The 27,395-nt window shown below is 39.8% G+C and overlaps 1 protein-coding gene across 5 annotated transcripts in view; it reads left to right on the forward strand.

The window, feature by feature from the left end:
- RC3H1 (ring finger and CCCH-type domains 1) overlaps positions 1 to 27,395 on the forward strand; it is an 81,788-nt gene that overhangs the window by 23,867 nt on the left and 30,526 nt on the right. For 4 of the 5 annotated variants that reach the window (XM_075038627.1, XM_075038628.1, XM_075038629.1 and 1 more), the window contains exons 3-14: positions 7,363 to 7,483; positions 8,808 to 9,047; positions 10,207 to 10,382; positions 11,221 to 11,421; positions 13,197 to 13,329; positions 15,469 to 15,587; positions 17,626 to 17,738; positions 21,219 to 21,500; positions 21,819 to 22,036; positions 23,553 to 23,929; positions 25,082 to 25,213; positions 25,820 to 25,972. In XM_075038627.1, the coding sequence (XP_074894728.1) occupies positions 7,363 to 7,483; positions 8,808 to 9,047; positions 10,207 to 10,382; positions 11,221 to 11,421; positions 13,197 to 13,329; positions 15,469 to 15,587; positions 17,626 to 17,738; positions 21,219 to 21,500; positions 21,819 to 22,036; positions 23,553 to 23,929; positions 25,082 to 25,213; positions 25,820 to 25,972 (2,265 nt within the window). Of the gene's footprint in view, positions 1 to 7,362; positions 7,484 to 8,807; positions 9,048 to 10,206; positions 10,383 to 11,220; positions 11,422 to 13,196; positions 13,330 to 15,468; positions 15,588 to 17,625; positions 17,739 to 21,218; positions 21,501 to 21,818; positions 22,037 to 23,552; positions 23,930 to 25,081; positions 25,214 to 25,801; positions 25,973 to 27,395 lie in introns of all 5 variants that reach the window. The other variant, XM_075038632.1, reaches the window with a different exon arrangement.

Here is a 27,395-nt window from a genome sequence, read left to right on the forward strand (position 1 = left end):
TGCTTTTTTTTTTTTTTTTTTAAATCTTTATGTTGTTTTTCTCCTTCCTTTAGGAGGACAAGTCATGAATAAAGAATATGACTCTGAGTTAATGGTGTGTAGAGTAGACATCTACCTTTTTGTAGACTGACTTTGATGGATACAGGTTTTATGCCTTTGACATGCTGTAGTAGAGGTACCTGGAGTAACAGTAGTTGATTCTACCTGTCACTGAATGTCATTTTGCATTACATCTAATTTAGTGTAACTGTGGGCTGTCACCAGAACAGATTGGTTCTGTTCCCTTCCTTCTTCCCTAACTCCTATCTAGCCATGCTCTGCCAAAAGGGTGAACTGAATCAGTGAGCTTATCTGGTGGGAAGCCATTCTTCTGTGGTGGGTTACTTGCTTTACCATATTCACCCTATGGACTTGTGACTGGTTGTCCCCCAAGCAGGAAGGGAGAGTAAGGAAAGTGGGACAGACCCCTCTGATAGCAGCTTTTATACTGCCTTATGTTTAATTTGAAACTGTGCTCTGGAAATGTAACTTCTGAGCTGACATGTTAATCTAAATCCATATAGGTGAATGGGGGGACCCTGCCCAAGACTCCCCTTTCTGCTGGAACGGGTACTCATGAGGTCAGCTGAACCAGTGATCTGGTGGGGATGAGTGCTTCAGTGGCACTGGTACTGATGGCAGCTGAGCAAAGGGGCAGGGATGTGTGGAAAGCAGGATTGCCCTGTTCAGTTGCAGCACAGACTTGCATTGGCATAAGCTTATCATGGTTAGATCGCTGGTAGTTTCCTGTGACCCATACCTCCTAAGGCTAGACAGGATTGTGGACTTGGCAAGAGGCTAACTTACGGGTGAGGAACAAAAATGTAGATGGGATGCAGTTATCATAGAGGGCTTATTGTTTTCCTTTGTTCTGCTTCTGTGTCTGGGCTCAGCGGAGTTGGAGGCAGTAGAAAACTCAATGAGATCTTATGGTTCAGGGAAAAGGGAAGAGCTGTGTTTTGGCGGAACTTTAAAAGATGTGGAAGAAAGAAAGATGCTCTTATGATGCTTTTTGTTAGGTACTGGGACCTAGAGATCCAGATGTGCTTTTGCCACTTCTTTTTTTTCGTTTGGTTTATGAAGTAATACGGCTAATTTGTTGTTGTTCTTTTGCTGTGTATGGCATAGAAGTTATATCAGAAGTTGTAAAAATGAGTTGTGTTTCTGGCTGTGCTAAATGACTCATCCTGCTCTGCAGGAGAGGGCGATGAGACTGTGTGCTTCCATTTCTGTGATATGTGTATGCCACCATCTTTGAAGAGCTTCCAAGCAGTGTGAAATCTGTGGCTGATGCTATAAATAAGTATTGTAATTCTCTTTGTCCCTTATCTTCTTCTTTCCTCTGTGGAGTTTCTAGAATAGTTATAGCTGTATCCAAATGTCCACGTTTATGATAAATGTCTTTTTCCTCCTGCATTTTTTTGTTTCGTGTACATTTATTAAGCTTTGTGAGAAGCTGTGCGATAGCTTTAACTTGATCTTTGCCTGAATTAAAATTTCCATAAAAACCAGATCCTCTGGAATGAGATGGAAAATCACCCCGCCTCTGTTACAGGTAATTGAGAATTTTACTCTGGTTTTGCTAGTTAGCCAACCAGAGTTTCCTCATCCATATGTGTGTGAGGTATAAAGAAGCAAGAGTGGTTTATGATAGTATTGTATTTGTCTTGAGAGTGCTCTGAACTCTAGCTTCAGACTTTGAACTAATGACATAATTTTTGTGCTCCTTTTTATATCCTAAATTTTTATGTGATCAAGTTTCATAGGACCTTGGTTCATGGCGACCTTAAAGCTGCAAATGCCACCAAAAGAGACAGTATTCCCTTCCCCATCATTTGCCACTCATTTCTGCATGTATGCTGCTCGCTCCATTCTAATACCTGAACAATAATCAGTGATCTTAGCTGCGTTTTTATTACTGACAAACTTAAGAGAAATTTGCACTACCTCTTCCTCAGCTCCTAATTTCAATGAGCATGTGAATGAAATCACTATTCAGTATAACTCACCCTCCTTTCTCTTCCCTTTCCCTTCCTAGCACCTGTTGTAGTGATTACCAGACCATGGAGTATTAGAAAATAAGTACACTACTTTGCTGTGAAGGACAGGGAAACAGTTGCTATTTTCCACTAGTCTCTATATGGCCTTTTTTAAAGATCTTTCTACAGAAAAAGGCTTGGTCAAGGACAAAAAAAAAGTAAAAAAAAAAAAAGTAGTACTTTAGGGAAACTACAGTAATTTTGACCTCTGTCCTGTTAAGAAGGTGGGCTCTCTTTGGAACATACCAACAAAAATTATCTGCAAGCAGCAAGCCAGCTTACAAAGCGTGATTAATCATCATCAACTCTAGTGAAACAAAGTCCATTTTCTTGTTCACTTCTTGGTTTAGTTTCAGGAGAGTGTATGTGTCATGAATGTCCCCTAATTTCCAGCAAACGCCTGTACACCTTAACCTGAGTCCATGGAGATGTGTAATACTTTATTCTTAAGTAATAAATTCCAAAAAACAGGTTTCATTTTAGAAGGAAATATAGTACAACACAATTAAAGCTTTTATCTGGGGGGTAGAACAGTTTGTTCTTTTCCCTTTTGGGAGGCTTCTGAGAAGTTCACACATTTGTAAGTGTTAAGCTCTTTTTTGCTGGAGGCAGAGGAGGAGACCAGGCAGGTTGAAGAAACAAATCTATTCTGCTGTGGCTGGTAGCAATGATAGGATTCCAGGGCAAGTCATGTTGGTTGACTTTCGCGAAGGCACAATGGGTGAAATAAGCAGGACTGTGCTTCTGGGGAAAATGTACTAAATTTGTCACACAGTCACCCGGGGAAAGCAGTAACCTATTTCTCTGACAAGAGCATTCTCTCTCTGTGTATGTTTTGTCACTTTAATGGTGAAAAGGGTTGGTTTCTTACTTGAATTACAGGCTGTTTCTCAGTTTTCCCTCTCCCCACCCCTTTCTAAAAATGAAACCTGTTGCCCAGGTTATAGCCACCCTTGATGTGAAAATTAACTGTTGCAGAGACTCCAATTCCTGCTCCCCCACTGTAGCGTGGTACACATCAGCAGTGATTACACAGTCTGTTCTGGAAGGCAGTGGTCAGGCAATTTAGCCCACATATAGATAAGTTCAGCCACATAAGAGATGGCAGAGGGGAGAAGAGATTGTAAGGGGAAGATGGGAATTATTACTCCTGGGAGAGCTGGAAATAGCTGAGTGCGTAAGCAGGAGCTAAATGTATTGTGAGGGAAGGGAGGCGCAATGGCCTTGAATACAAATCAAAAAGGCATTCATGGGATACCTTGCTTTTTAAACTTCTTGGCTAAAGAAATCCCTTAAGCTAGTTTCTATGGGAATGAGGTTTTGAATTTTAACTATTCAAGCATCCACATATTAGTTACTATATGCAACTATTTTAAACATTCACCAGGCCAGTGTTTTGAAGGTGCATAATCATGGATCTGTCATCTAAGCTCTTCCCTCCTGTTGTTTTAACACATGAAACAGCAGTGTGCACGTTCCAAACAGGTGACATTAAGTGGCAGAAATTCCTGTGGTGCTTTAATTTCTTTTATAGTCTCCTCGTGGAAATGATAAATATAATTCTAGGCATTAGGCAATGGAATCATATATGACGAGTGAATGGGTGGAGTGATCTTAACTCACAGCCCTTTCAAAAGGGGAAGATTACAACTGCAGAGATATTAGCGGCACATATGATATTTTTTTATTGTAACTTTTGGTGAAATGAGGTGCCACAAAAGAGGAATATCTGTGAAGTTGTCCTTAGTGCAGATCCTTGAGGAACTGAAGACAGTAGGCTTTGGGTTTTGTTTTGCTTTTGGTTTTTTTTGGCAGGAAGCAAATCATCTGTTCTTGGGGAAAGAAAAATGTTGGGAAACAGTTTTCAAACCAGACAAAAAGGGGTTTGGTCTGTTTAACATGTTCTCCTCATTCTGTGCAATTAGATGTCTAAAGGTAATTACTGACAACTCAAGCTGACATCCTTCATCAAATTATGCTTAAATCACCAATTCAAAATCACTGCCTGGTATGAGATGATGCTTTAGCATTCTTTTCCGGTCCCCTTCCTCATGCCGTCATAACCTGCCTCTTCCCACAGCCACAAGTAGTCATGCTGATGGGTGGCATTCCACTGCTGGGATACTCACAGTCATTGCACGCAAAGCGATCACAAATTTAAAGTAATTAAACATCTGAGATTATTTTTCCTGTCTTGTTCTAGTCCCCCTTGGGAGGTGTTTGTTATATTATGTAAATATATTTGCAGTGAAAACTGATAAGGGTGTGGCGAATGGAATATTGAATGAGTATAAAAACAATGAACTCACTCTGCAGGGCATCTATTTTGAGGCTCTCAAGGTGTTGTAAACAGAAGGGACCATAGGGTCCTGCATGCTATTGAAAGGATATTTTGCAAAGGGGAAGGGAAAATGCTTTGGAGTTGAATTATTTCTCAGTTGTCCCTCAGCAATTCCATGATAGAGCCAAAATTACAATTCAGATCTCCTGTGACTTTTATGAATCATGTCTTTACCATTTTTCTCTTGGTAGATGCTGTTCTTATAATTATTCTAACCCTAAAATATTTTTAAAAGTCTTGGAAGTGCATATAATAGAACCAGCAAAAGGGGAAGTTATTTGTAAGTTTTACTGTGAGATGCATCACGAGTGAAGATGAAGTGTGTGTGTGTAGAAATACGTTCTTGTCTCCTGAAGACTCCTGAAACTACTAAATAAGTGTCTTGTTTTATTTTTCAGTACTACACTTGCTCTAGCTTAAGGTGAAAGTTAAACTCTAAAGTCTTTTGGGCTTATTTTGCAAACAGTACAGTTGTGCAAAGGTTTTAGATTTTTATTTTTTTTTACACTGAAGCTTCCCTTGCAAAGAGAAGAAATGGGAATGATATGCAGATACACAGTGATGAATAGCTTGATTAACTCTTGGAACTTTTTCTATGCCAGCTTTTTCCTGGGGTGAAGCTTTCTCTTAGTTGCCTAGACAGTCCTTGTGACTCACTGGTGGAGTTGTGCTGTGTATGGCATTCCAAACCACTGCTGTGAATGTGTACTAAACCTACCTTAATTCAAGATTGAAATCCAGGGCTGAACATGGCTTCCTGTCCTACGTCTGTTCCAAGCCCCCTTTGTCTGCTGGGTGTTGCACCACTGTAATTGTATGTCGGGTTGTCACCAGTGCCAGATAGAACGCTTGCAGGAGTAAATAGGAATTTGCACAAAATATATTACAGCAGTAAATAGGGCAGAGACTGTGTAGTCTTTCTGTCTTCACACAAATGCATGAGATGCACATTGTTTGATCAATAAGCCAGTTCTGCTTGTATAACTTCCCAGACAGAAGCAGACTGCTAAAATGACAGTGGCTTTGAAAAGGAGGTGGAGTATTCTGTTAACATGAAAGCAAATATTTAAGATGTTGGGATTTGGAAAACAAATATTAAGAAACCAGTGCAGCTGAGGCTGTTGCTGTTGCAAGTTATGGCTGACCACTGTAAGATATAATTGCAAAAGCTCCTTTTGCTGAAAGCTTTCTTGCTTACAGACAAAAACCCAAAACCCAAACCAAACCAAAAAACAAAACACCCCAAACAAACACCACCCCATCCCTGAAATTAAAACAAAAAAAAATCCCAAAACTTCACAAGTTACCTGCAGTCTGTTAAAAGCATCCAGGCTAACTTTGCTGTCTTGGTGTGATTAAACTTTGTTTTGTTTTTTCCTTTAATAGGAATAAAAGGGGTGGTGTCAGGTCCAGGCTATCCTGATGATGTTAGTTTTGGGGTGGTATCAACTTTCTTAAGTGCAGCTGATATGTTACATTTGGAGAATTTTTTTTGTCACCTGCTGTAAAAGCAAGAGTTACGCAGCTAGTAACTTTTTATTTTGCAATGAGTGTCAAATGAGCAACTTAGCATGCATAGTTGTCTAAACCTGTAGAAGTGCGATCAAATGATTGAAACAGATTACTTTCTATTAAAATTGATAGGAAAGCTCCTGTCCACATTGGTGGTGGCAACCATATATGTATCTGTATGTGTGTATATAATATATATTCACTGCTTTTATTTGTCACTGCCATTGTAATACTACTCTTTACATGGCTGGGTTGCATGTGAAGGTTAGCGGGTTTGTAGCTGTCTAACTCAAGCGTTAAAGGCTTGTGCTTTTAGATTGAGGGCCTGGGTTGTCCCTGTAAGCAGCTATGTGGGATTAGCATGCTGTTACTGCCAGTGGGATAGTGATTGACTTGGAAATAGAAGTTGAAGTCAGAGATCTGTTTGCACTTCAATAGCATATGCAAAAAGTGCTCGTGTTTAGTATTCTGAGAAATTCCAGTTGTCTATGCCATCGTATGTTAAGTTGATTGCTGAATAGTGATGTTGAAAAACATTAATACAGTGCTATACTGCACCCTTAAATTTGTTGAAAGCTTTAAGAATTTAACTGGAGGAAACAAAAAACCAAAATTATAAATGGGGGGAGGTGTGGTCCAATATCTCTTTGAAAAATCCTCATTTCTGGTGAATGCCTGGATGAAGAAATAAATGCCACAACCAAAAAAAAAAAAAACCACCAAAAAAAAACCCCCACCGAGAAAACCAACAAAACAAACCCCGAGAATGTGACTGGCCTGTGTTGTCAGATTAATACTTGCAGGGTGTGTTCATATGCACTGTGTAGGATAACTTGGTCTTGCTGCTTGATAATTGGGTCTAGTCAGAATATGTTCCAAGGGTGACTTAGTATATTTGCTGCTAAGTCTTTCTCCTACTAATCCAAGTAGCTCTGATCACTTATCCCTGGACAATTTTAGAGCTGTGAGGCTCTAGATATGAATCTGTACTTACCTGCAAACCAGGTTTCATCTGATTTGTTCTGATTTTTTTTTTTTTTTTTTTTTTTTTTTTGGCCAGCCAGCTTTGGGCATGTCTCAACATGTGTGTTATTTCAGCCAAAGTTTTATAGTTATAAGAAATGCCATGTCTTTCATGTAATATTTTTTGTCATGGAATAAGTCTTCCGCTTCTAGTTTCTGTCAGCCACCAAATAAAAGAAGTCTGCTAACCATAAATTCTTTGGATTTTTTGTCTTCATTTTTGCTGACTTTTTTAATGATATTTGTTCATTAAACAAGCTGAAAAATGCTTACTAATATAGAAGAAAACACAGAAGGGGAACAAAACAGGAAATGCTTGATAGTAGCAAGCTTGGTGTGGTGTTTGTAAGCATGACTGCCACTTATTTATGCATATTCATCATAGTTGTACATGTCATCTCTTTTCAGGTTCCTGAGCAGCAGCCAATTACTTTATGTAGTGGAGCTGAAGATACCAAGCATTATGAGGAGGGCAAGAAATGTGTGGAAGAATTAGCATTGTACCTCAAACCACTCAGCAGCGCGAGAGGTAGTTCCTGCATTGTTTCCTTTGAAAATGAAGGCTGGACACAAATAAGATGCAAAACAACCTATCCAAATGACTAGTTAGTCTGTTTGAAAAATGGATGTAGACCTTGTTTAGAAACAAACTGAGACAACTTTCCTAAGCATTAAGTTTATATCTGGGGGGGGGGGGGGGGATTTAAAGGCATTCTGTCAAAAAAAAAAAAACCCAAAAAAAAGGCTGAGGTATTTGGCTGCAGTATAGTAAGTTGAGACACACGTAGTAAGTTGAGTTGGCCTCTGCAGACTAAGTAAAACAAAATAATTCTGGGTTTGAGTTCTGCTTTGCTTCAAAGTAACTAGTGATGCAGCTTGCTTGTAGAGGAGAAATAAACTGAAATGAGAAGGTTCGTGTGTATAGGATATATAAGAGAAATAAGTAATACTCTGTTTATACAAGATCATATGGAAGACCTGGGTCAATCTAAGTAAATCTAATTTAGCAAAACTGTGCTGGGTTCAAGAGTATGGATTTTATCTATATTACATATGGTGGACTTGGAAAATCTGTCAACCCAAGTAGTAGAGGTGAGCATCATGGGCACCAGGTTTTCAAAAATTAATTTTTACAAAACGCTGTCTCGAGCTTTTCCAACTAGTACAGTGTGATAGCAGTATCACTCTTGAGTAGTAGTGGCCCAGTGAACATGCTCAGTGCTGTAGAACAAACTCAGTATTGCAGCCATATGTCTAGCAAGTCACCCGTTCCTTTAACCTGGTTTCAGTGGCTCCCAGCACATTTGTGAATCACAGGTTTTGCACATAATTAAACATCACCCAAACAGTTTTGAACTCAGGCCAGTTTGGTTTGGCTAGGCCAAATCAGCGGAGATATCAGATGTAGATAAAAAAAACCCTAAATGTCCTGTGAAAACAGACAAATGTCAAAGGCGGCAGTGATTGCTGAAACCCATGAATAAGGAAGGACTGCAGTAGGATCCTACCCTTGAGGAGACACCTTGGGAAATCTGTATGGGAGGGTGCAGGACAGACTTCCAATGTGAGGAGAGAATTCATTAGAGGTTTCACCTTCTTAGAGAGCCAAATCAGTCAATCACAAGACTTAAACCTGTGGGAAAGCTGACTCCCAGGAACTGTTTGCTTTTAATGCTGAGTAAAACAAACTGACAAAAATGAACTTCTGATATGCCTTCTCTAGTGTTCTGTTTAACAAAGTGGACATCAGGAGAGCTAGGTTTGCCCTTCTACAGTACAGTGGTTGAAGGCTGGCACAAGAAGAGGAGATATGAGGTAGTTTATATTTTTTTCTGCTTCACTTTGTTTTGAAGGTGTGGGTCTTAACAGTACCACTCAGAGTGTGCTAAGTCGTCCCATGCAAAGGAAACTTGTGACATTAGTTCATTGCCAGCTAGTGGAGGAAGAAGGGCGGATCAGAGCCATGCGTGCAGCACGGTCACTTGGTGAAAGAACAGTCACAGAGCTCATTCTTCAGCATCAAAATCCTCAGCAGCTCTCTTCCAACCTCTGGGCTGCAGTGAGAGCTAGAGGGTGCCAGTTCCTTGGACCAGGTGGGTTGTATCACAGTACTACTTCTATACAGAAGCAATTTAGAATTGAGGAGAATTGATAAATGGGTGTCAGATTGCCTGAGTGATTTTATTATGCAGTGGCTTAATTTCTTAGTAGTAGGTCTTCAGAACTAATGATCTATCTCTTGGGCTGCTGTCATGGACTTTCTCGTGTTTTTAGTGCTTTTGCAAGTCTTCTATAAAATTCAGAATAATGTGTGTCCTTTTGTTCTTGTGATAAGATAGAATGGGAAGTAGTTTGTCGCTTGCTATTCTTTGAAGAAGTAAGACCCTTCTAGAAAAAAATAAGGTTACTAGAAGTGACTGGACATGGCTGCTTCTTCTCTGGGGTAATAAACGTGAAAAACAGTTGTGGGGAGAGATTTGTTACATTTGGGGGGTGCGCATACGCATTTTTAAAAAGTTACGTACTTAGAAACTAAATACCTTTTCATAGAATACTAAAACAAATGAATTTTGCTTAAAAAAATAATTAATGAAGTCTTGTTAACTGAAAATGTAGACATGGCTTGTTGAGGACCAATAAAAATAATGCCTTGAAATATAAAACCAATTTCTTCAAATAAATAAAAAAATGAAGAAGCTTTTCCTCACTGAAACAAATGAAGAAAGACTAACTTTGGGATGCTAACTTTTGCACCACTGCAGGGAAGAGAGAGGCTTGTTGCCTAGCAAAATATGTGGTGCTACAGCACCTAATTAATTTGTGTGCACACTAGTTGCTCTTTTACCTGCATGGGAACCTTGCCTTCCCTCAGCCTGTCAGCTTTTTCTGCTGGGATAGGTGTGGGATGTAGATAATACACTTTGAAAACTCTTATATTAATAATCCAGAGATGTGTAGATGGGAACAAAGAAGTCTTCCTATCATCTGATACCCAAAATAGAAATAACAGCAACAATAATAATAATAAAAACATTTAAAAGTCTGGGAATCTGGAAGTGTTCCTTCCCTCTTCTCCCATCCTTCTTGCTCAGCTCCCTTTCCTGTTGGTGGGTTTGTGTGTGTGTGTTGGAGCGAGTTTGTAGCTGGTCTCCCACTTGTAGGGAAATAAGGAACTGCAGAAATTTTTCTTGGTCTTCTCTCATCCTTTGTCTCTTTTCTTCACATTTCACCACCCCCACCCCCCCCCCCCAGCAATGCAAGAGGAGGCTTTAAAGCTGGTTCTACTGGCGCTGGAAGATGGATCGGCTTTGTCACGAAAGGTTTTGGTTCTCTTTGTGGTTCAGAGGCTGGAGCCGCGATTTCCTCAGGCTTCCAAAACTAGCATTGGGCATGTTGTCCAGCTTCTTTACAGAGCCTCATGCTTCAAGGTATGAAGAAGATTCTGCTTGGAGATTTCATAATGTTATGAAAACTATTGTTTTTCACTTTCAATTTTAATTGCCCTGTAACATTAGATGTGCCTAAAGATGTGTAGTTACAGAAAGTATTAGTCATTAAGTCCCATGTGTTTGGAGAGTTCTTTGCTGTACAGCTACGATGGCAATGTAGGCTGAAATTGCAACTTTAAGCTGTAAAGCTAGGTTTGACTCTGTCCAGGTTTAATAGATGCACAGTAGCAAAACCTGTATGTAAGTCAACATAACTTACCTCCTTAGAAGAGGCTTAAAGCTGGAAAATCATCAGTTCTGTTAATTGGGTGGTGGTGTGGTTAGAAACAAAGAAGTATGAGGCTCTTGGATATCAAAGTTGTATAAAGAGAACTTAAGCTGCTTATTGTATTTTAGACTATTTAATGGCCCATTCCTAGGTGCTCAACTTAAATGTCATTCACTTTTGCTAAATGAGGAGAAAAATGCTTTGTTGTTGCTAATTGTACCCTCAAACAAAATTCTGCAATACAAACAAAATACCTTGATTGGAGGAATAAGGTGTGAATGCTGTAAAGTCATTTAGGAAGTGTGACACTCTCACCAATACGTGGATCAGAGTCTGAGTGAATTATGTTTGTTATCCATTTTGTAGAGGTTCCACTTTATCAAGAGTGTGTTATTTTAATAGGAACTAGTGTTCAGTGCATAGTGTCATAGTTCAGTTTAGTTTGGGAGGAAGAATTAAGTTGCTGATTCAAGATATCGCTTGCCCTGGACTTCACATAATCTCTGGCTTTTCCTGCTTAATTGTATTTGACTTGTTTCTCCCCACTAGGTGACAAAGCGAGATGAGGATTCCTCCCTGATGCAACTGAAGGAGGAGTTTCGGACTTACGAAGCTTTGAGAAGGGAACATGATTCCCAGATAGTTCAAATAGCTATGGAAGCAGGTTTACGCATTGCACCAGATCAGTGGTCCTCACTGTTATATGGAGACCAGTCTCACAAATCCCACATGCAGTCTATCATTGACAAGGTAAAACCACCTAAAATCAGCCCAGTCTATCTTGTTTTCAACTCTAGTAGATTTAAATGCTTGTAACATGAACTTAGAAATTGTGCCCGTGTATACTCACCTTACCCATTAATCATTTGCCCTGTTATTTCAAAACCCATTATGGCCTAAATAATTAGAATATCTATTTGTAACTTTATGAATCTTGCTCCCTCTGCCATCCTGCCATCTCTTTCTACAGATGGGAAGCCACAAAGGTTAGCTACACAGTCGGGATGTGTCCTTTCTGAACAGCTGATAGCTGCCAATGTAGTAACAGAGGTTAATGGTTCATGTTTCCAGGCAGGAAGTTAGTGCATAAGTTGAAAAAAAAAGAAAAAATCAGTCCCCTGGTCTATACCTGAAGTAAGAAAGAGATGGAAGCACATTTCTTAAATAAAATTACTTGACCTCTGGAAATGCCCAGATGTCCCTTTGTTTAGAGGGAACATAGGATAAATGGGCTTTTAAATTAGGGGACTCACATGTAAGTACCTAAATTAGGTGGGAAGAACTGAACCTTGTAAAATGGTTACAGAATCTGTGAAACAATTGCTTTGGCCTGCTGTGCAGAAGGATTAGCTTTAAGATCAGTCTGCTGTGTATTTATGCCTTTGCCCACCTTTTCAAGTGTCCTACCAGACATCTTCTGAAGGATCCAGGTAGAATTAAAGGATTTAAAATACTGAAATTGTGTGACGTTAGTAAATGGAACGTTGCTACCTGTCTTTGTCCTTCAACCATCTTGCTCTTTATTGTCTGCTCTACTCAGTTCAAAGCACAATGCAAACCTCTTGGTTTGGGGATTGGAGATACTAGGCTCTTAAGAAATCTAAATTAAGCGGTTTCTAATATTCTATATTTTTTTCTGGGTGCCAGCACAACACAGAAAAGAAAATAGGTTATGTTGCTAGAAATAATACCAGCCTTTTGTTTTCTTTTTTTTTTTTTGTGTGTGTGTGTGTCTATTTAAAGCTGTATTTTAACTTGTAATGTTAAAGAATTGTGCATTCTTAATGCCGGAGAAGGAATGTAATAGAAGGTGCTGACTGAAACGGGCTTGTGTGAAAAACATTTCACTCCAGTTTTGGAAGTGGTGTGGTTTAACCCCTGTCAGCAACTAAGCACCACGCAGCTGCTTGTTCACTCCCCCTCCCACCCAGTGGGATGGGGGAGAGAATCAGAGGGGAAAAAAGTAAAACTCATGGGCTGAGATAAGAACAGTTCAATAGTACAGAAAGGAAGAAAATAATAATAATGATAATGATAAAAGAATTGGAATATACAAAGCAAGTGATGCACAATGCAGTTGCTCACCACTCGCTGACCGATGCCCAGTTAGTTCCTGAGCAGTGATCTGCCTCCCCCTGCCCCCACCAACTCCTCCCAGTTTATATACTGGGCATGTTGTCACATGGTATGGAATATCCCTTTGGGCACTTTGGGTCAGCTGTCCTGGCTGTGTCCCGTCACAACTTTTTGTGCCCCTCCAGCCTTCTCGCTGGCTAGGCATGAGAAGCTGAAAAATCCTTGACCTAGTTGTTGCTAAGTAGTGTTTATACTAAAATATCAGTGTGTTATCAACACTCTTCTCATCTTAAATCCAAAACATAACACTATACCAGCTACTAGAAAGAAAATTCTATCCCAGCTGAAACCAGGACAGGAGGACAGCTCTTGTGAGCTTGTGGAGCAGCCTTCAGAAACCATGAGGAGTGCTTTGCCTGTAGAAAGTTAATTATTATAATTTTTTTAAGTTGCAGACCCCAGCCTCATTTGCACAGAGTGTTCAGGAATTAACTATTGCTCTTCAGAGGACTGGAGATCCAGCTAACCTGAATCGTCTTCGACCTCACTTAGAGCTGCTGGCAAATATTGATCCCAGTCCAGGTAAGTCTAGATGTTTTACAAAACCGTTTAACTTAAGTTTAGCAAGAGGAGCTTAACACTGTTGAAGGATTGAAAGCTGTTTATCAAGTGGAAGGAAACATCCTCTAACTCATAAACTTAAGATTCCTGAGTGTTATTCATAACCAGCCTGTGAACAGCAGTAATCTGTGTGAGGAACGGAACTATTCTGAAGCTAGAATAGATTCAAAAGTATGGCAGGAATAATTCACCACTTCTCTGAAGGGAGCTTCCTTGTCTGACAGCACTAGATGAGCATGGGTGAGGATGTTGAATACATATAATCTTGTGAGGTTACATGATGTGTACTTGATATTGGGCTGTGCTAACTGGTGGGAGTGGCAGGAGTCTTAGCTTCCTCCTTTTCCCTTTTTTGGTACACATGCTGCTATTTGAAACCAGATTTGCAAAGCAACAAGAAGATTGATAGAACCACAATGCTTAATGCAGAGCCTTAGCTGTCACTCTGAGATACCTTTTTCTCTCCAGTTCTTTACCAGAGCAAATAATCTGTTTACAAATGAGGGGATGTCTTCAAGAAAACATCAGATTAAGGACTTCCATTAATTTACCTAAAAATTGTATGTCTTTTTCTTTGCTCTAGAAATTCTGTGTATTAGTTTTTGATCTGAGGTCTCCAGACATTGCATTGAGAAGACTCTGTTAAAGGCAGCTTGAAATTATGAGGCATCTTCTGTGTAAACAATTTTGGATTCCAAAGTAGAATTTTGATAGATTGAATAGACAGAAGCTGGGCAAAAATCAGTCTAGACAAGAAAGATTGGTTATCCTAGGGAATTTAGTATTTTTCTTGTTATCATGTAATTCTGCAAAGGTGTGTGTGAAAGTATGGGAAGGAGAGGTTAGTTGGGAAGAATGTAACTGGGAAATAAAATCTAAGCTGTTGAGAAAGGAGAGAAAGATGGAAATTGTTGAAAGTCAGCAGCACTGTGAGGATGGACCACCTGAGGGAGGAGGGAAGGGACAGAATGGTGAGTGCTGTGGCTGAAGTTTTATTTTTTACCCACTAGTATTTGTAAAATCAATATCAAAACAGTGTGAAGGCCTAAACTATGACTTCATGAGATGAGCAGTTGTAGTTCTTAGTTTCTGTTTGTTTAAACAAATAAACTTACCTTTCAAATGAGAACCAGTTGTACTTTACAGTTAAAGAACATGTAGTGCTTTCTTCCCAAATCTTTCATGCTGTAACGTCAGGGACAAAACTGTGCATACTGCAAATTTGTTAGCCAAAGACTGATACAGCAAGTAGAATTGCTAAGAGCCTCACTCAATTTCAGTAGGTGAGTCTGATCTTGATGTTTCTCTTCTGTGCTGTTGAGTTGCTTCCCTGCTGTTCTGTAGGTACATTGAAGTTTGTCTGGAAAAATTTAGTCCTTCTGAGCGGAATAGAATGTAGTTGTGCTAAAGATCTTGAAAGGCACTTTGAGGTCCTGTGTTTTGCAGCAGAGTGTGTAGGCATGTGGTGGTAGTGTCATCTGCTGGAACAGATGAAACAATTAGTAAAGTAAGTTGGCTAGAATAAACAAATGCCCCGATAGAATTAAGACTACCGTTTATTCACACTGCTGTGTGTTAGATGGTGGTCTGATACTTAGATTTGCCTTGTGACATTTTTCCATGTGAGAAGTATCAATTTCTGTTGCTGTTCAGTGGCTGTGCCTGAGTGATCTAGCCCAGTGATGATGGTATTTGTACAGAATGGTTTTACCTGCAGCAGGCTGAGTGTGAAGAGGATTTTCAGCCCAATTTTTTTCATTGTCTACAGTTTGTACAATGCGTTTACTCTGGAGTTCTTGTGGGATATAAAAGTTTTGGTAAAAGGAAATAATTTGACATGCTAATGATAGTCTTGCTGGCTAATTTGGTATTTTGTGTGGTACAATCTTGAGTCTATAGGTAGCTTTATTCTTTATGTGGTACATATATCTGAATTAAGGTGCTGAACGCTGTCATTTATCTAACAACACACGTTTCCAATAAAATCTTTTTGGTTGTCTACTGAAGTTTTGTGATACTGATGGTTTCTTTGTACCTGGCTTTGGAAAATCCTTCTGATTTTTCTTTTTATATTCTCTGGGTTTGCTGTCAATGCACTAGATGCTCCACCTCCAACATGGGAACAACTGGAAAATGGACTAGTTGCTGTGAGGACTGTGGTTCATGGCTTAGTTGATTATATCCAGAATCACAGCAAGAAGGGAACAGATCAGCAACAGGTAAAAGCTAAATCATTTAGGAAATACTTACCCCTAGATTTTATTGGCTGTATCTAATAGTAGAAGTTTACTAATGTCATCTGGAGAGATTTGGTTTGATGGGGAGCTGATTAAAAACATCACTGCTGAGTCATATTTATAAAAAAAAAAAAACAAAACCAAAAAACAAACAAGGAAAAAACCCAAACCAACACAACCTCTTCCTCTACCCACCCACCACCTCCCCCCCATGCCCCCTGCCACCCCATATGTGTTGCGTTAATTTGCACAGCTCACTAGGATGGAAAGAAAACAGTCTGATCCAGCTGCAAGCTTAGGGAAATGAATAAACAACCCTCCTGACTAGAGGGTGCAGAAGAGAAGCTGGGATGCCTAGCACTATGATCTCTGGGAATTTTCTTGGGTTAGTTTTAATGTGACACGTTTCAGCCAGATGGCTCTGTGTTAATGGAATTATTCTTATACCTGTGTTTAATGGTCAGTGAAGTTAAAAGATTTGGGAAGACTTCATATAAAGGTGTGAATCCAAGTTCCTGAAACAAAATTTTTTATTTAGGAAATGAAATGGTGTTGCCAAATATATTAACTTATCTCATAGTTATCTTATCGCATGTTCTTTGATCTCATTTTGTTGTGTAGCTAAGTTGATATAAATGCTAGCTGCTGCTGAAAGACAGAGCTGCCTGTCACACATTCCCGCTCCCTCTCTTGCTTTGGCACTCATCCTCTTGGAGAGCTGGTTCGGGGAGCTGAACGAGTAGAAAGATTATGTGTGCCAAAAAAGAAGAGACGCAAGATTAGAGTGAATTATTTTTGCTGGTTTACCTTTTTCCATTCGCTGGGATGCCTAACAAGCACTGTTGCCAGCAAAAGGAAAAGCAGTAGGAATACACAAGTGGAAATCAGGGTGGGAAAAACAGTGAGGGTTTTTGTTCTGGTGAGACCATTGCCTAGACCCGGTACACGCTGTGCCACTTGGAAGGGAACCCAAAGCCTCCCAAGTGGGAACAGGGACATCTGCTGAGCATTGGCCGGAGTTTTGCTGGCTGGTAGCAGTGGCCAGCAGAATGCTGTGTAGCTTATGTACGCGCTGCTTAAATCCTTTTTTCACTACAGTAGATGGCAAGGCAAAAAAAAAAAATTCAAAACAGTTTGCGAATGGCTTCTTAGGGATTTACATCTTTTAGCTGAGTTTCTCAGAAAGCAAGAGTTTACTTTTACAGAACTTTTCCTCGGTGGGAAGCCTGATAGGGTATTTCTGCCTCTGATTTAATTCTGCCATAAAAACTCTAGGAACTTAAGTGTCCTTGAGACCACCTCTAGCCTGTCGAAATTTATTTGGAGAGACTGGCAAATGGGCATACATGCAGACAGCAAGATTGCAGTGAGTTGTTGTTTCTTTGGAAACTTAACTAAAAACACAGATCAGCAGGGTATAGGCTGTCCTCTGTATAGGAGTAAGATCGCATCTTCAACTATTGGCAGAAATGATTGTTGTAGACAGTGAAGAGATTTTTAGTCCAAAGAAGCAGGATAAAAGGGAACTTGATGAAATTTAATTCCCATAGAGATCAAAGGGATACTGAAGTGCCATTTTGAGCTAACAGAAAGCAAGGGAAAAATAACTGACTAAATTGTATTTATTTTCAATCTACCACAAAGCTTGATGAATATCTGGCAATTTCTGATTAAGCATGGTAATTTTTTTCAGCCTGTATCAGTTTTGTCCACTTAACTGTGTCCTGAGACATACAGCTGTGTTCCGATCAAGCTCCAGTTAGGAATTTGAATAAAAATGTTTAAAAAACCTATTAGTGACTTAATTGTCAAAATATCTACTCTTGAATTTTAGTTCTGTTGAAGAACCAAACATGAATACTGCTCCAGTCATTTATTTTACATTAGGTACTTCTGGAGCATTTAAATTGAAGGAATTCCCAACAGTCAAACATCAGGCCTTTAATAAGAGGATGCGTTCAGCTCTTATTTAAGTGCACTTATATTCAGGTATCTCACCTGGTTTCTTTAACCTTGTCAGCCTCCTCAGCACAGCAAGTACAAGACATACATGTGCCGAGACATGAAACAGAGAGGAGGATGCCCCCGAGGGGCCAGCTGCACCTTTGCACATTCACAGGAGGAGCTAGAAAAGTAAGTGTACCTCTTACAATAGAAATCAGTCCAATCTCTGTTTCATCTTATCCATAAGAGTTATTTATCATATCTAGGAATGGGGAGAGGAGGCATAACTTGTCTGCTACATTAGCAAGAAATAATGTGGAAAAACTTGTAACAGTCATCTCTTAAGTTTTGGAACTGTTCATTCTTAAATATAGGATGTTCTGCTTTGTTCAGCAGTAATGCAGCTCTGAAAGTTTGATCCTTACACAAGTGTTATTTGAGATTTTGGAGGTGGGCTGTTTTTCTTATTTCTTAAGTGTGACTAAACATGCTGTTTGACTGCATCCATTATGGTTGTTTATTTGTGTGTATTTCTCATCTTGCCTTTATCTTCAGGTGGGAGAAGTAGGTTGCTGGCACTTTTCCAGATGTACGGGTTCTCTTGTTCTTCTGTGCTGCTAGGGCTATCCAGAGAGCTAAAAACGAGCATCGCAAATTTTCTTTCTACAACAGTTATTCTTTGAAACTTTTTGACAGGTTGCACATGCAGTAACCTAAATGTGGTTAAAGCTATTGTTGCAGACTTAAAAAGTGGTGGGTTTATGAAGTCTGCAGTAAATAAGCTACATTGATTACAGATTTAGAAGGGGCACCCAGTTATCCAAGAACAAGCTGCTGCTGTTCTGAAGGTCGTTTTAATACTTTTTTAAAAGTAAAACAGGTTATCTAAGAGTTAAAAGAAATAAACACAATGTATTTTGTGCAGTATATATAACTTGTTACTTGGTTTTTGGGCTAAAATAATTCATGTCTTTCAAAGAAAAGATGCCTTTTTTTTTTTTTTTAATCCTAGGAAAACTCCAAAGATTTGGAAATGGTATGCAGTCTTTTTTTTTTTTTTTTTCTTCCCATCCCCCCTTAAAACTTGAAGCATTGATATGGCAGTTCATTGGCTCTATAGCTGGCATGCAGTGCATAGGCAAATGGGAAGAAAAAAAGAGCAGAGCACATGGTGTTAGAATGACAAAGGCAGTTATTCAAATGAACAGAGAATAGGACTTTGATACTTGTGTTCTGCAGAAACAGTTGGGATTTTCCCCCTTTTGTCATGATGTTAAGAAAATGGAGATTGGTAGTGCTGGTTTGGATGCTTAACAAGGGTGGCGAGTCAGTACCTCTGAACTAGCTGTGCAGGAAGGACTGTCAGCATTGCAGGTGGAAGAGGCTTATCTAGACTGGCTTGTATGCCTTAGTGATAATGTTCTGGAGGGGTGAAGTGAATGCTTGTTCTGTTTCAGGTTGCAGTGTTTTCTGTAGGTGGTTGGGGAACTTTGAGTTCTGATTCTTCCTTGTACCTTTTAGCTTTGCTTAATTCCTTTTAAGTAGATACTGCATTAGTGTTTATTCTTTTAAAAATGTTTAGTATGAATAATACGCATTTCTGTTGCTGTGTAGTTCCTGTATCTCTGTACCTTTAAGTTTGCAGGAAGGTTATGGGGAACTATGTGGTAGTGCCTTAGATAGCAAATTATAATCTAGACTTGCTTAAACAGCAGTTGATTCCCCTCTTGGCAAGGGACAAAGATCCTGTGTGCATAGGCAAGTATTAAACTTTTTTAGATTATTTTGTCTTTTGTCTTTGTGGAGACTGCAACAAAAATTCATAAAATTGTTCAGAAAAGTCCAGAGGGCAACACTATGCAACGTTTATTCTTTCTAAGCATTTTATTGTGGAGGGTACTATATAAACTCTTCCTGTCACCTTTGATTGAATGGGTGTCTATACACATGCACCTGTCTCTCTTAAGCGTACTGTTGTGTTCTAGATGAATGGGCAGGCATGGCCAGTCCTCTTCATCTTGCAAGTTGTGTGTGGGCCTTCAGAGAGTCAGGAGCCATCAGACACTGCACCTCTAAGACATCTGATGAGAGGCAGTTGTCCAGAAGTAATTGGCAAGGAGAACATGGCAGTGGTTTCCCAACATCCTGTTGCTGCTTTGCAGGGAGAAACTGGTTTGGGTATTGAGTGGGATGCCAAAGCAAAGCTGTAAGTTCAGCCTGGGGAGCTCGCTTCCGCTTGTGTCTGTGTCCAGCTGACTTGCATGGCTGATACGAGATGCCAGAAGGACTTCTGAGCAGCATATGTTTAGAAAGCTATGGTCTGTCCTTACTCAAGTGCTGCTACTGTGGTGATGGCCTGGTTTGCTTACTCCCTTTTAATGCATTCTGAATGATGCCCACTGTCAACACTATGTAGCTTCAATTTATAGTTGGATTATGTGGGTAAAGATTAATACAGCCAGGAAATAGGGGTGTTGATGGTGAGTTAGGAAGGTGGCTAGAAGATAGTCAATGAACTCTTACAGATGAACAGCTCCAATCTGTATAGCAAGATTACACTTTGTCTGACTCTATACTCTGTCACATCTAAAAAACAAAACAAAACCCACAACAACAACCTTTTTGCCTCTTGCATTGCTGTTAATGCTGTGCACGTGGACAAACAAAGATTATCTGAAGATTGAGTAACAGGGTATAACTGCCCCCCCTTTTTCATTTTCTACAGTAATATGTGTACCTTCCTAATGGTATCGCTTTGCATATTAGGATGCAAAAGTGTTGGCTTCAACCCTGTTGAAATCTTCCTGCATAGGAAATGGACTCTTATTCCACAGCATAAACAGCAGGCGTACTCAGGCCTACAGATATGCCCTCCCACTTGCATTCTGGCATCTAAGCTAGTGGCAGGATGCTTATTGGAGTACCTTCAACTCTGGAATTTGCTCTCTTTGTTGGTCCAATACCATCAGTCTGCTGATTTTTGTGGAACATTAGTTAAAAGGCTTGTGTTTGTTCAGACATATCAGAAGCAGTTAGACTTTTGGAATTACAGTGTGTTCATAGATGTTTTTATCTCTGCAATCACTTAATTTATCAAACAATGCAAATGGTGTAAGCTGCATTTTGGTATAGTAACATAAATCTTAAATTCTGCTTTAAAAGATATCACTTGGCAATAAAGGCTTGACTAGGCTGCTTGTTGGACAAATGGTGCAAAAGGGTATTTGTTCATTTTTTGTCACTTTAATTTTCTGCTGTTAGTTTCTTCTCTGAATAAAATAGACTTGAATAGTCTGATTCTTATTCTGAAGCTTCTGTTACTGTAGGTCATGTTTTATGTGATGTTTGGTTTTGGTTTTCTTCTGTACAGTTGAAATGCATATTTGTACAGGAAATAAGATTTTAAACTTGCTGTGTGAAGTTTAGCTGCCAATTCTTGGTGTACTTGTCATTAAAAATCCATCCTTGTTCTTCTGATTGAAACTTCTATTACCAGTTAAAATAGCAGTGAAGTTGTCTAACAGATGCTCATAATTTCTTATAAGCCCTTAGGAAATTTGAATTCAAACTTGAAGCTTTCAGTAGTATCTGTGTTTGAAAAATCTTGAAAATGCAACTCCTTTTGTTTTTTTTGTTTCATTTTCTGATGTGTGGTTTCTTTTTCTGAAGATTCCGTAAAATGAACAAGCGTCTAGTTCCCAGAAGACCCCTGAGTGCCTCCCTGGGCCAGCTAAATGAGGTGGGCCTGCCTTCGGGAGCTATCCTCTCGGAGGAAGGGGGAGTGGACTTGCCCAATAGGAAGACGTCTGCTCTGCCAAATGGAATTGTGTCAACGGGCAGCACAGTGACGCAACTTATTTCTCGAGGGACTGACTCTGGTTATGAAACTGCTCTGAAGCCAGGGAAGATGGACCATCTGAGTAGCAGTGCCCCTGGATCCCCTCCTGACTTGTACGGGTCTTCCTAACTGTTGTTCAAAGTGTCATGTGTGTAAATATGCAGTAGAAAAAAGTAAACCTGTTCTCTAGAAAAGAAACAGAACAGGGTTTGGGGGGATTGTTTTTGTTTGTTTTTTTTAAAGTGATTAAGTAGTAGAGTAGAAGACTAAAGCTAAAACTCTAAACTGCTTTGCTTCATTGTTTGCTTATATTTTAATTGGAGAAGGTGATGTAAGCCTTCAGAAGGTGGAACATAGACAAAGAACAGTGTTTTGAAGTACAATGTGCTGTGTCAGGCCTCAATGAGCAGTGCCATCTTTCTGCTTTTTAGGCTGGAATCTGGCCCCAAGAGCTCTATTTCTGCCTTACCCGTGAACCCTCATTCCATGCCCACTCGGGCACCAACAGATCTGCCTTCAGTGTCTGTCACCAAGCAGTTGCAAATGGTACCACGAGGGTCTCAGTTGTATAATACTCAGCAAGCAGATATGTTTTATCAAGATCCTAGAGGAGCTGCCCCACCATTTGAGCCAGCACCCTACCAACAAGGTGAGTTTGAGACCAAGCTCTCTTTGTGATTTCATTCTTTCTTCCCAAGCTGGTGTTTACTTAAGCTCTTAAGTTGGAGTTCTGTTGCATATCACATGGACTATAGGCATTAACATGGTGATGGCTTAATAAAATGGAAGTTGGCAGACTTTTTACGTCTTCACTAAGGACTTCAATGCAAGTCAAAACAGAGGTTTGTATCCATCCAGTGTAGCAACTCCTTCTTTCTTCAGTTCTTTCCAGCTGGGCTAGATCAGAGATGTGGTAGACCTTAATTCAGTTTGACTTGGGGAGAATGGAAATAAAGCTTAACCAGCACAGGCTTTTATGCTTGAGGGGTGAAAGTACTTATGTCCTTAATGAAAAGTGTATGAGTGTTTCAGAAATATCTGCACATGCATGTGATGGGTAGAGACAAGTAAAATTTGACAAGGGCTGGGTGCAAAAAAGAAGACATCATAAAAGAAGGAAGTAAGAGGAAAAGTTCTAAGTATAAAGAGACCAAGTGGAGAAAGATAATATTGAAGGGGATTAAAAAGAAAAGGTATGGCTATATATAAAGACAGGGAGTGGTTCTTATGCAATGTAAGATGGGAGAGAAATGACAGAAAGTGGAGTTAATATGAAAGAAAAATAAGGAATAAAAGACTGAAAGACATGGAAAGAAGAAGAAAAAGCCCTAGGAAGAAACGGGAGCAGGGGAGGGAACCATTTCTGAGAAAGTTGCAGATCATTTTGAAGGAAAAAAAAAAAAAAAGCTTTTGTTTGATTATTGTGTGCCAATGAAGATCTGAGTTGTCCACAAAATTTGATGCACACATTGTTAATGATGTGCGCACATTCATGCATATTTTTTAAATTATCCAGAGATCCCAGATACATTACTAAAATCTTCACCTAACTAGGAGGTATGATCTTAGAAGTCTTTGGTGATTCACAGTACTGAAATTTCCTTCTACTGTTCAAGAGGTAGAACAAATCTTTAGGTAACTTTAAATTCTAATTAATCCAAGTTCCTTTACACAGGCAGCGGCTCTGATATGTTGGGACAAATTGCATTTTAGTTGTGTGGATAAAGATGTACAGGCTAATCTTCAGTTTACTTGTTAAGTCTTGTCTAGCTAAAAGCATTCATATCAATCTGCAGAGACATTCTAGTGAATTACTTCTGTCTGGTATGCTAGCAGGACTTCTGTGGCACCTGTGGTTGGCTCAGCCTCACCACCTCTTCTCCAACTACTGTAACCTTTACACCTTGCTGGTATCTTATTTAGATAATTAAACTGTGTCACTTGAGCTTTGGGTAAACTCTTGCTTTTTCAAGGTTTTCTGTGGTTAATTTTTGAGTAGAAATACCAGTTAGGCAGGGGGGGCAAACAACAAATGTGAATTAATTTATACCATTCTCTTTGTGATACTTGTAGACTGGAGCATTTGAAACAATTTGTTTTTGTGGACAGTTGTGATAATCACTTTCTGTATCTTGTTTTTGTTTTTTCCTCTTGCTTTATTTCAGGAGTTTACTATCCCACTCAGTCCATGTCTCGGTTTGTCCGACCTCCTCCATCAGCTCCTGAACCTGGTCCACCTTATTTAGACCATTACCCACCCTACCTTCAGGATCGTGTGGTGAGCCCACAGTACACGCAGCCACAGCAGTACCCTCCTATGGGACAACCCATATACCCACCACACTATGACAGCCGTCGTGTATATACCCCTGTCCAGCCCTATCAGCGAGATGAGATTGTCCGAGGAAGCCCTGTACCCATTGAAATTCCACAAGCTGCTGTACCTTCCTACGTACCTGAATCCAGAGACAGATACCAGCAAACAGAAGGTTATTGCCCAGTGGCTCCACATCTCAGTCAGATCAGACCTTCATGCCACAGGGTATCGTTTTTATATTGCATTTTTGTAGTTATTTGAGAGAGGAAATATAAACTACTTGAAGTTCAGTGTTTTTGCAGTAAGGTGATGGGTTTTGTGAGGAATTAGAAATTAGAACTTTAAGAAGGGGTACATTTGATGAAGCTGATAAAAAAAACCTGGAAGGCAGTTTAGTTACTGGTGAACTTTGCAATTGTAATGATGTTAATATGTAAAAGAACAGGCTGCTACTTAGCGCTTGAAGTAGAAAAGCGTTGTAATTAATTTTGAAAGTCTCATATGGCCCTGACTTCTCCAACAAAGATTAGGCTGCAGAGGGCCACTCTTTCTAGTGTAGATTGAATACAGTGTGTGCAAATGGTTGTCTGTGCATTCTTGTGGAGCCCATCTGTGGCTGATCATTTCTGTGCCTACACAAATAAATACACAAACATACATCCCTGGATAAAGGAACTAAAAATTCTGCTCTTCCAAATTTCCTCTACTTCAAGATTGTGAACTGGAGGATCTTCCTAGTAGAAGTATACAAACTTGTTTTGGTAAATCACCAGCTGGAATTGAGTCCTGTAGAACAGTTGGACTTAGGTAGCTGTCATTCAGATTCAGTCATATTTCTGTGAATCATATTGCTGAGTCCAGCAAGCATTTTTAACATAGCTTATAGATCTATCAGTTTTGAGTTTGACACATTTGTGGGATGTTTAATTCTATTGCAAAATGAAAAATAAATGCAAACTAACTGTGACTAGGTTATGATCTGTAGAGTTCTACCACTTTTCCCCCATATGACTGAAACAGGGACTTGCCATGCTGGAACGTGTTCCAGTGGAAACTTTGCCAAGTTGGAACACAAGAGTCATGTTGAGCTACCTGTGAGTTAAAAGATTAATAGTTTTAAAGTTAGAAACACTGGTTTAGTTGAGGATCTAATCAGTTTGAGGCAAATAACATTCCTTGCTTTTGGGGTGTCTTGAACTAACACACTGGCCAGTGTAGGAACATGCATGTCCTATATTAAACAAAAAAGTTAACAGATAGACTTTAACAAAGTGATCATTACTTATTATTGTAATGATACTGTGTGTTCACTGTATTTTCATTTTCTTGCAGTATATGGTTGCCGTATTTTGTAACATATTTCTTTCTTCATTTCAGCCTCATCCCAGCCTGGATGAACTTCACCGACGAAGGAAAGAGATCATGGCCCAGCTAGAAGAGAGGAAGGTGATTTCTCCACCTCCTTTTGCACCATCACCAACCTTGCCTCATCCATTTCATTCAGAGGAGGTAAGCATAGTTTGACAAAAATATGACTTACTAGTATGTCTAGAAAATATTTTGGAGTTTGTGTGTGCTGGTAGGTAAAGACAACAAGAAAATTAGAACAGTACGGTGTTGGCAAGTGTTGGGGGCAGTAGATTTTCTGCTCCAGGTGGGAAGCCCTTATAGTGCAGTCTCCAATCTCTCTAATGGCTGTTGATTCTCTGTTCTACCACTAAGCTATCTGCTTTTGGTGCAACCAAGAGAATTAGTTTTGAGCCGTTATTAATTGAAGTGGTCAGTCTTCACGATTACTGGACTTTGCTTCATTTGCTCCTGTTAAGTTTAGAATTAAGTAACAGCTTGATAGGAGATTTATCTTTTTTTAACCAAGGTCAAAATATCACTTTCATACTGACCAAGTGAAAGTCAGCACTGGGAGTGTAGCCAGGTCATCAGAATTTCACACATTTCATGGTTGCCGTGGCCCAATTCCAAATGGTGATGCATCTGATAAAAAAAATAATCCTGATGGTGTTTTTCTCCAAGTTCACTGCTGTTGAACTAAGTAGTGGTGGCTGTGAAGCTGCTGCTTCCCTTCACTTACAGAACCAGGTTTTTGTTTTTGTACAGTACTTGGATGAAGACCTGAAGGTAGCTGGGAAATACAAAGGAAATGACTACAGCCAGTACTCTCCCTGGTCCTGTGACACCATCGGCTCCTACATTGGAACCAAAGATGCAAAACCCAAAGATGTTGTGGCAGCAAGGAGTGTGGAGATGGCGGTATGTAGGGGAACACAGAAGAGAAGTTGATACTTATGTGGGTTGGGAGGGACTACTTAATTTGCTTTCCAGGATGATGGCAGTGCTTGTATTTAAGCTCAAAAGTGCATTGCAGTCAAAGAATGCATTTGCAAGTGTATGGAGTGCTTTGTTTTCAAAGTTATGAACAATCCTACATCTGTGTAGCTGTTTTAAAATTCTGGATATAGATGCAGGCTAACTACTCTGCTCTAAAGCCATGGATAGTGAGGTATTTTGCCATGAATCTTTACACTTACTTGAAATCCAAAAATGACACTGTACTGGCAGCTTGTTAATTAAACATGTCCATCTGTTGCTTCCTGTACTTCATTCTGTCAGAAGGAGATGCTGTAACTTAACTTTGGTGCTGTTAATTCCTTTTAAAGTGATCATTACTGCTGTTAACAATGTTACTAGTTTTTACTTGAAGGACTCTTGATGTGATTTGTGACCACAAGAATACCCAAAACTTTCATGAAGCATTTGAGAGAAGCATAGTCATAACATAATACTAGGCTGATACTTTTTGAGGGCAATTTCTAACTCTATGCTGTGCTTATCCAATCCTTCACTGAAGCCGTGGGTGTCTGGCTGTGATCTTACTTTGTGCTGCTGCATTTTTGCTACGTCAGTGTTGCAAACAGAAGGGGCTGCTAGGGTGTCATTATTGGTGTCGTGGTTTAACCCCAGCCAGCAACTAAGCACCACACAGCTACTCACTCACCCCCCCCCCATCCAGTGGGATGGGGGAGAAAATCGGGAAAAAGAAGTAAAACTCCTGGGTTGAGATAAGAACGGTTTAATAGAACAGAAAAGAAGAAACTAATAATGATAACGATAACACTAATAAAATGACAACAGTAGTAATAAAAGGATTGGAATGTACAAATGATGCGCAGGGCAATTGCTCACCACCCACCGACTGACACCCAGCCAGTCCCCGAGTGGCAATTCCCCCGCCCCCACTTCCCAGTTCCTAAACTAGATGGGATGTCACATGGTATGGAATACACCGTTGGCCAGTTTGGGTCAGGTGCCCTGGTTGTGTCCTGTGCCAACTTCTTGTGACCTGTCTGGGCATGAGAAGCTGAAAAATCCTTGACTATAGTCTAAACACTACTGAGCAACAACTGAAAACATCAGTGTTATCAACATTCTTTGCATACTGAACTCAAAACATAGCACTGTACCAGCTACTAGGAAGACAGTTAACTCTATCCCAGCTGAAACCAGGACAATTGGGAATTGTGAACATAGAAGAAAAGAAGTAGGATTCTGAAATACCACCACTATTCTATTCTGTTTCTTCCTAACATTTAAGTGTTGCTCTACGGCAAGAAGTAGGCTGGTAACCCATGCAGGTAGGAGGACATTCAAGTCTTCAAGAAAAGGGACTGTTTAG

Source organism: Buteo buteo, chromosome 10 (genome assembly GCF_964188355.1).
Source record: "Buteo buteo chromosome 10, bButBut1.hap1.1, whole genome shotgun sequence".
Taxonomy (NCBI): Eukaryota; Metazoa; Chordata; class Aves; order Accipitriformes; family Accipitridae; genus Buteo; species Buteo buteo.